Source organism: Barbus barbus, assembly GCF_936440315.1.
Source record: "Barbus barbus genome assembly, chromosome: 15".
Lineage (NCBI taxonomy): Eukaryota > Metazoa > Chordata > Actinopteri > Cypriniformes > Cyprinidae > Barbus > Barbus barbus.
In genome coordinates, this window is record NC_136743.1 from 1359392 (window position 1) to 1369163 (window position 9772).

Sequence of the window (9772 nt, forward strand, 5' to 3'; positions counted from 1 at the left end):
TGTGAGATTTGTGTAAAAACTACTGATGCACGCTTGGGATTCACTGAAAGAAAGCACCAGATCGGACGCGAGATTCTCTGAGCAGCATCTAAAATCACAACATTCGCCACTTAAACGACTAGAATGTCCGCACCGGTCGATATCCACGCGCAGCTGGCGTCTATCCTCGAGCGCTTCGCCAAATGCGCGCTGCTGGAGATGAGCCGCGCGGTGGAGACGGAGATTACGCGCCGCCAGATGGAGGTCGAGACGCTGCTGGTCAAGCTCCAGTTCACCGAGAGCGAGCTGCGATCGGCCCGACAGAACCAAGCGAACCTGCGCTCCGTGGGAATACAAGTCAACAACAGCGGACAGAGAGGTACTCTTATCTCCAGACACACCGGCGTTCGTTTAAACTCAACGTGACGCTGAGCTTTTTCATCTTTAATCGTAATATAATAACTTACGCCTCCGCTGAAACAACTTCCTGTCGCTGCTGACGTATGCAAGGCCCCGCTGCGCTTCAGCCAATCGCTAGCGACCCGGGCTCTAGCCACGCCCCTTCAACCTGTCACACAACGCCACATAAAACTAGGCTAGCTAGAGATGGTGAAAAGATGCGTTTTCGGATGCTTTCCTCTTAAAACGTTGTTCCCCATCCCTAAAACACCGTGGCTCCGCGCGCGCTGGCTTGAGTTTTTACACTTCGAGGAAGGAGGGATAACGGAGAATTCGCGCTTGTGCTCGCGGCATTTCACGCCTGAATGCTTCCAGAATTTAACGCAACACGAGATGGGCTTCGCTAAAGTCCTGTGTTTGACAGAGACAGCCGTTCCGTCCGTTTACACCGTCGGTGCGTCACCAGCTGCGGAGGTAAGCGCAGCTACCCTTACAAAAACTGCAATTGAAAATACCATGGTATATCAACGCATTATTGCTGATACCATGAGATAGAGTAGTTTTTATAAGGGTAGCTGACCGTTCATCCATGCATGCATCCAGGGTTGGGCAAAGATGCATCAAAATGTATTTTAAAATAAAATAGCAAATACCTTAATTTTAAGTGCATGCAAATAAACTACAAAATACAGCAGCCACACCATGTATCAAAATAAACTACTGTATTTTTAAAAAAATACTTTTACAAGGAAGCATGACATTTTTTTTGCAAACCTTCCATCAGTTGGCCTATTTGATCTTTCCCTTGATTGATTAAGTAAACAACACGCACGTGCAGAATGGGGGGGGGGGGGCTTTATTCAAAATTATTCAAAAGTGCCCCTCTCAGACAAATAGCAATGATATTGTGGTCATTAAAACAAAATGCATTTTAATTGTAATTAACATGACAATATGTGCAAAACAGCAAAAGTCTTGACAATTCCTGTTTATTGTGTACATATGTCAATCTGAGGCGTAGCTATGGGTGGTGTGCGGTGTTTTGCTCGACTGACTGATATTCCACAGTCTGTTCAGAAACCATAGGCTCTCAAGCCATATACGGTTCCTTCAGTGAGTGCATATGGGTCGACGGAAGGAAAAAATAAACCAAACAATATTTTAAAAATTTTTCATCAAATCAAAGCTAGTCGATTTAATTAAAAATCCACATATTATATATTTTAAAATATTGCATAATTCATCAATGCCCATTAGCAATGTAGTTATAATACAACAACCAATCATGATCTGGCACAAGAAGTTCACATTTCATTGGACAATATGTGAAGTGAGCAGTTATCTTCCGTTCTTATTCATAAATCGGTAGAAAATTACATGGAACTGACGAGTTTATTTGTGGAGCGATCTGGATCTGCGATTTGTCTCATTTTATAAATCAAATTACATCGCTGACAACATGTATGAGTACAAAAGCACTGCACAAAACTATATATTTATGTGTGATATACACAGTTTACTATTTGATGAAACTATCATAGTTGTTTAAGCCCAAGTGCCACCTACAGGCCTGTTATGTGACGTGTAGGCTGGCGAAATGGTGACTTTATTATATTACCATTTTTGATAATTATGCAGCATTATGAAAGTGTCTTATGCTCATCAAGCATGCATTTATTTGATCAAAAATACAGAAAAAAACTGTAGCCTAATATTGTGAAATATTACAATTTAAAATAATGTTTTTCTAATTTAATATACATTTATATTATTTTAATAAAATGATTTATTTCTGTGATTCAAAGCTGAATTTTCAGCATCATTACTCTATTCTTCAATGCATGGTCCTTCAGAATTAATTCTAATATACTGATTTATTATCACTGTTGGAAACAGTTGTGCTGCTTAATTTATTATTATTATAATTATAATACTAGGTATTATTATTAGATTTTATTTTATTTATGTATTGGAAATTGTGATACTTTTTTGGGGTTCATTGATAAATAAAAAGTTAAAAAGAACAGCATTTATTCAAAGTAGAGATGTTTTATAACAATATCGATCTTTACTATCAGTGTTTCTATCAATTTAACAAGTCCTTGCTTAATAAAAACAAATTTCTTTAAAAATAAATAAACAAAAATACTGACCTCAAACTTTTGAACGGTAATGTATATTGTTACAAAAGTTATATTTTAAATATATGCTGTATCGAAGAATCCTGAAAAAAGTATCACAGGTTTTCAACATTGCAAATAAATACACATTGCACAAAATGCATTAAGTAAATCAAGTAAATTAATAAAGTATATTCAAATTTTGATCAAATAAATGTAGGTTTGATGACTATAAGTGACTTCTTGGAGAAAATTTAAATAGTAATGTGTCTGATCTTTTGACCTATATATTTTTCCCCTCATATTGCCCCTTTTTACATTTGAGCCCCTGCCCCTGAGGAACTCTCTGCACGTCCCTTGTAGACAATGTTTGATAGAAACAGCTTATCTCTACCTGAGTCATGCAATAAATCTGGCATGCAACCAGTTAACAGATCAAATATATTCACATGTCCCTGTGATCTCCCAGATGAAGTTACAGTAACAGTTTGAGAATGACTCATAATTGTATCCTAATTTAGTTACTTGGTATTTGGTAAAGAAGGGCCTGCTTTTCATCAGCAAGTCATTCACTGATGGCACCTGTATTCATAGCAACTAGTTTCTAACTCATTTGATTGTTAATCATAAATATAATAATATATTATGTACCACGCAGTCATTCATGCAAAATCATGACAGCTCATTCAATTACAGTACAATATTCAGCAATTAAATATTTATTTATTAATCACTATTTGGAAGTTGAAAACAAACATTTTAGCATTTCAACAATTATTAAATAATCAAATGTTTTGAATAGCCAGAAACGTAAACAGAAAGTAGCTACAGAACTTATCAAGATTTCAAATACAAAATCCTATTTTATGTTTGAAATACATGTATCATAAATACTGCCCATCCCTGCATGCATTCATTGCTGTGTGTGTTTGGGTCCGTCTGACAGCCGCAGACCCGCGATGTTTCCTGCCAGTGTCCGGCTTACGGTCAGAGAAAGAGCGTTTCGGTTCAAACCCCAAAGTCCAAACGACGGAGTGAAGGTAAAGTTAAACCTGGACGGTGAATTTGCACTCCGATCTGGTTCGTTACATCCACTTTTCATCATTTACAGTAGATAAAATCAAGTCTCATTCCCATTCATATGATTTCTTATGTTGCAATCCTGAAGTGTGTTGCAAATTCAGATTCATGTTGACTTTAAATATGAGTGCTTAGTACTAAACATATAAACATAGACTGATGCACACTGGTGTTATTGGTACTTACAGGAATAATTTACTCAGCCTCATGTTGTTCCCAAACCATACAATTTTCCTTCTTTCATGCAACATTCATAAGATTTAGCACAACATGCAATGAAAGTGAATGAAAGCTAGATGGCTTGTGCCCTATATTCAAAGTCTTCTGAAGTCATTAAATAGCTTAGGTAGTTATGATGAGTGAGTAAATGATGCCAGAAGTTTTGTTTGGAGTATTCAATCCATACAGATGCATGAATTGTTACTATTGTGTTTTATGTTTTTTCCACCATTTCTTTTTCTCATCAGAGGTGAACCTCAACCTTGTAAAGTTCAATGAAAATGATGGAGAAACACAGACAGAGACATACACAGACGATTCTTCAGCACAGACATTTGCACTAAATGTAAGGATTGCTTCATTATTAGATTCTTTGTTAATATTTGTTATATAATCTTGATTTCTTGCCATTCTCAAACGCAGAAAGATGGAATTAAATCCATTCAGATCAAAGAGGAGCACATGGAGGACGGACAGTGGGACAGCGGACCGAGTAAAACACACACATTCTTAAAATAACCATGCTTTTAAAAATTATGATAGAGCTAACAAGTATTTACTCGTTATGATTGTCAGATATAATAGTCTAATCTACATTCTCGGTCGTTTTATACTTGTTTTATTCTAGTATCTCCTGCTCTTTGCCCGTTGGGTCCAGAGGTGGAAGACCAGGACAGTTTCGGTGCTGGAGCAACAGGACCAGCTAGAGAGGGTGAGTGGTCAGTACTAGTCTAACTAACTAGTCTTTAGAATTAGGGACTTTTTTAGCTGCTCTATGAAGCGTCAGATTTAGTGCACAGTATGTATACAGCATTTTTATTCAACAATGTTTTTTTGAACAAATTGTGGTTCTGTCTTTAACCCTCTGGTGTTGTTTGTGTGGCGGTCAAAAATGACTTTTTTTATTATTATTACAATGACTTGAATGTCCTGTATTTTTTATTTAATATTTTGTATTTTTAGGGGTTTTTATGGTACTAGATTATATTTATGGAACACTTATGATCCATTTATTATCTTCAATCTTAAAGGCTTTGAAGTGCAGACTTAAGTTTGGTCTCTTTTTTAAAAAGACAATTGGCAGATTATTGCTGAAGTGAAGAGAAGTTTAACTGAAACAAAAAAACTTTTATAGAAGTTTGTTTATTATTATGAAATGCGCACAAAAATAATATTTACAAATTTTATATGGAATATATATTTTCCAAAACATGTTTTACTTTAAAACTGCAAGAAACTCAACGCTATAAATGTGAACCAGATGTGTTCCAAATTTGAGGTTGATATTGCAAAAAATGAGCTTTTAGTAAGGCTTTGTTTGAGCGCAGTACCAAATGTTTCCACTAGATGAAATTTGCTTCCATTCATTTCATTTTTGACCGTGAACATGTGCTACTGTTTTCTTCTGGACAATCTTTTCGAATCATGTCCATTATTATACATTTTTTTGTGTGTGTGTTCACATAGCAAGTACCAAAACATGTACCAAGTTTTGTATTATTCCTATGAAGTAAAAAATTGTAAAAAAAAACAGTTTTCCATCAAACATGATTCTCGGGGTTTAAGGCATTTAAGTAAATAAGGAAAAATACACCGTAAACAAGGCTAGCTAAATCAATAATTAAAAATATAATTTTTGGCAACTGCATGTAATTTACCATAGAAATATGACGTTTATTAACATTTATGACTGTAATAGCACCACTTTTGGCCAGATTGGAGGAGTTCACAATAGTAGGTTTTTTAAATGATGTTAAATATTTAAAGAACAATTTGATTGACAGCAGTGGTCCTAGAGGTAAAGTTGTTCAGAATCAGGAGATCGATCGTACAATGAGAAGATCTAGTGTATGCGTGAATGTGTGAACGTTTTCTGCAAGTTGAGGTCATTTACTATAGAAATACAGTGTTTTTGAACCCTTTTTAACTGTTGTAGCGCCACCTGTGGTCCGATCTCCTTAAAACTTTGCATGCTTGTTTAGAATCACCTGTCGCATGTGCTCACCAGGATTCGTGAAGTTTTGAGTTTTCCTTTAGGCTTTATAGGATTTTGGGTAAAATTTGGACAGGCCCCTTTTCTAAACGACCCCATTATAGCTTCCATAAGGGTAAATAATTATTGACAGAGAGAGTCCAGAGAATTGTACTGCAGTGTTTTTTTTCCAGCAAAAAACCTAGGACTAGATCGCAAAAGTAGATTTTTTTACATCTTCTCAATCATTTAACAAGCTATTTGATTAACAGTAGAAGCAAAATTATCCGGAATGAGGAGTTGAAAAATGTGATATCGCCCCCCCCCAGTGGCTGATTTCTTTCAAATTTCTCACAGACCTTTGGGGTCGTGTGTCAAACAGGTCCACCAAGTTTCGTTCTGTTCGGTCTCCGTTAACCTTGTCTAAAGCCTGCGACTAACGGTTTAGTAGTTATGAGCGATTTCGTACTTTTGATTGCTGTAGCGCCCCCGTCAGGCCGATTGGGGCGAGCCTTGGTTACATGGTGACACACTTGGTTACACACTTGGGGGTGTGAGTTCTACCTTCCCTCCAAGGTTCGACTTACGGTTTGGTCTGCACGATCAGTTTTATGTGGAGGTCGCTGATCCTTGGCCATTCTAACAATTACAATAATAGGGTTTGAGCGCTACACACTTGAACACCTAATTAAAATTATATTAAGTATAAAAAATGCGAGATAGCAAAGTTCTTCAGTAGTTATGTGCAAGTATCCTGTCAAGGTTATTTTATTCACTTTATACATCGGATGAAGAGATAGTTTCTCTTTAATACAGATGATGCTGGATCATTAATAAATTAGTCATGACAAAAAATTATGATATCCAATGTATTTTTCTGTGAGCGATCATAAAGTTATGGCTTAGTTTGTTTAATACCGTAGCTTGTTGGATAGTAAGTCACTCACCACAACTAACACGGCGATAAGCCTGAGTGTGAACTGATATTAGGCTAATATTGTAGATGTGTAGGGTTTTGTTCAATATGATGTCATGTGGCAGATCAGTGGTTTTGCTGAGCTTGAATATCTAAATAAGAGATTTCAGTCCCAGACCAAACCTAAAATAGTGGAGGACAAAATAATTTAATAATTATAATGTGACCCTGGACCACAAAACCAGTCTTAAGTCGCTGGGGTATATTTGTAGCAATAGCCAAAAATACACTGTATGGGTCAAAATTATTGATTTTTCTTTTATGCCAAACATCATTAGGACATTATGTAAAGATCATGTTCCATGAAGATATTTTGTAAATTTCTTACTGTAAAAATATCAAAAGTTAATTTTTGATTAGTAATATGCATTGCTAAGAACTTAATTTGGACAACTTTAAAGGTGATTTTTCGCTATATTTAGTTTTTTTTTTTTAGTTGTATCTCGACCAAATATTGTCCTATCCTAACAAACCATACATCAATGGAAAGCTGATTTATAAATCTCAATTTAGAAAAAATTGACCCTGGTTTTGTGGTCCAAGGTCACAAATGACCGCATGGTGAACCTATGAACCGAACTCATATTTAAACACGGTCTCCATGCTGTGTATACACATCTATCCTAACAAGTACAATTTTGGCTGTACTATTTGTGTCCCTTTCCAAAATTGTTCTTGAGAATTTTTTTGTGTATTGCCCCCCCCCTACTGTTATATGAAATTTACACCCTTGCATTACTATAATGTTAAAGTGTGCAATTAACAACAGAGCCCAAAATATTAAATTCAACTGCTGTTTATTTTTAAATATAATAATCAACGCTCAATTGTATATGCAAACATGTAAATTACACTCTGGTCCAACTGTCCTAACCCTCTGTTCTCTGTACTTCAATCAGCAGGCAGTGATTTCATCCTGACGAGTAAAATGAAGCTCAGCGGATTGTGGAATTCACCCGTTTCCGAGGAATATCCCTTGAACTCCGAAGCCCAGAGTTTGGACGTGTCTCCTCTGGAATCAGGCGAGCGATATGAAAACCGACGGCCGGATCCGAGCGCGCAGCACCATGTGGAAGAAGCGTACAGAACGGGCGAGATCTCCCTGCGTGCGAATCCATCAGCGGCGGAGAGGAGCTCAAGCTGCCCTCAGTGCGGAAAGACCTTCACCACACGCTTCTATCTGAAGATCCACCAGCGCATCCACACCGGAGAGAGACCCTATACCTGCCCGCAGTGCGGCAAAGGCTTCTACTGCAACTCACACCTGATCTCACACCAGCGCTCGCACACCGGAGAGAAACCCTACAGCTGCGAGGAGTGCGGAAAATCCTACTCGCACTTAAACTCGCTCAAACTGCACCAGCGCAGCCACACTGAAGAAGAGGCGTATGCGTACTGGTGATCCATGAAATACTACGACTCTGTTTTACATTCAACACACATTTTGTATGATAAATTATAAAATAGCATTGCTTTAAGTTTGATATACTGCCTTTTTTTGAGTAACTGGTCAACATTACTTTTATATCCGTTTTTTAATCTATTTGTTACACATTGACTGATGCATAAATTGCATTTCATTTATATATAAATTAGTGCGGTCAAATGATTAATCGCGATTAATTGCATCCAATATAAGTTTTTGTTTACATAATGTGTATGTTTACTGTGTATATTTGTGTATATATAAATACACACATACAGAATATATTTTGAAACTATTTAAATGTATATACATTTATATTCTTAATGTATTGTATATATATAAATATTTAATATATAAACAACATTTCTTAAATATATGCATGCATGTGTTTGTATTTATATATATATATATATATATACACACAGTACACACACATTATGTAAGCAAAAACTTTTATTTTGGATGCGATTAATCGTTTGACAGCACTAAATTTTTCATTTTATAACCTGTAAAACTTGCGCTATGCTGTTTTGTTGTATTTTTTGTTTGTGTGGATTATTTAATATGGGAGCACCATTTTGCGATTGACAATAAAAATCCATGACTTTCTGATGGATATGATGGATAACGTCCTCTCGTGTCTTAATGATCATTGGGAGGGAGTGCTGTGACTTACACTGTTATTGTTATTGTATTGCAGGACTGTGTGTGTGTTTGATTCTGTGTGGTTTGTCTGATCTGCAGATTCTTTTGCGTTCTGTAAATCGATGAACTCAATAAGGCTTTCTAATGAATGTCAGAGAGGAAAGAATTTAAATAAATCAAAATAATATAGAGATGCTCATGCCAACAACAGTAATATTTCTGATGATGAATAACCCAAACATAAATTAAATTTAATTAAAATGTAATACAGAGATGCTCAAGCAACAGTTCTGTTCAGAAATAAAATCAAATAAAACTAATCCAAATTAAATTGAATATAGAAATGCTTTAACAACTACAATGTGCAATACTAAATAAAAAAAAAACAATCCAATAATTAATACAAAATTAAATAAAACCTAATATAGAGATGCTCAAACAACAGTACTGTTCAAAAATAAATAATTAATAAATAAAATAATTAAATTACTGCTGTCAAATGATTAATCGCATCCAAAATAAAAGTTTTTGTTTACATAATGTGTGTGTACTGTGTATATTTATATATATTTTGAAAATATTTACATGTATATATTTGTATAATTGATATTATATATATATAAATATATTTAATATACAAATATAACATTTTTCTTAAATATATACGTGCATGTGTATTTATATATACATAATAAATATACACAGTACACATATATTATGTAAACAAAAACCTTTATTTTGGATGCGATTAATCATTTGACAGCACTAAATTAAATTAATAAAATTAATACAGAGATGCTCAAACAGCAATATGTCCAATAAGTAAATAATGTAATAAGACATATATTAAATTAATAAAATAAAACTTAACATAGAGATTCTCTAGCTAACGCTCAGTATTAAATAAATAATAGAGGGACTTTTATTTTGACGGATGTTTCCCCAAAGGAGTTTCC

The 9772-nt window shown here is 35.2% G+C and overlaps 1 protein-coding gene across 2 annotated transcripts; it reads left to right on the forward strand.

Annotated features, from left to right (window-relative positions):
* Positions 1-7: 7 nt before the first annotated feature.
* LOC306880780 (uncharacterized protein) lies at positions 8-8340 on the forward strand. 2 transcript variants are annotated; one of them, XM_079434540.1, is made up of 5 exons: positions 8-358; positions 4046-4143; positions 4221-4290; positions 4426-4509; positions 7645-8340. In XM_079434540.1, exons 1-5 carry the CDS (start codon positions 124-126, stop codon positions 8145-8147), a joined length of 990 nt encoding a protein of 329 aa, XP_079290666.1. In that variant the 5' UTR covers positions 8-123; the 3' UTR covers positions 8148-8340. The 2 variants fall into 2 exon arrangements, with proteins under 2 accessions (XP_079290666.1, XP_079290667.1); XM_079434541.1 differs by having other exon boundaries at positions 7648-8340.
* Positions 8341-9772: the final 1432 nt, after the last annotated feature.

Excerpts from the sequence above, each read along its gene's own strand:
- LOC306880780 (XM_079434540.1), top strand. The coding sequence starts at position 124 with ATGTCCGCACCGGTCGATATCCACGCGCAGCTGGCGTCTATCCTCGAG. Across the intron at positions 359-4,045 it reads CAACAACAGCGGACAGAGAG|AGGTGAACCTCAACCTTGTA; the intron begins GTACTCTTATCT and ends TTTTCTCATCAG. Across the intron at positions 4,291-4,425 it reads ACAGTGGGACAGCGGACCGA|TATCTCCTGCTCTTTGCCCG; the intron begins GTAAAACACACA and ends GTTTTATTCTAG.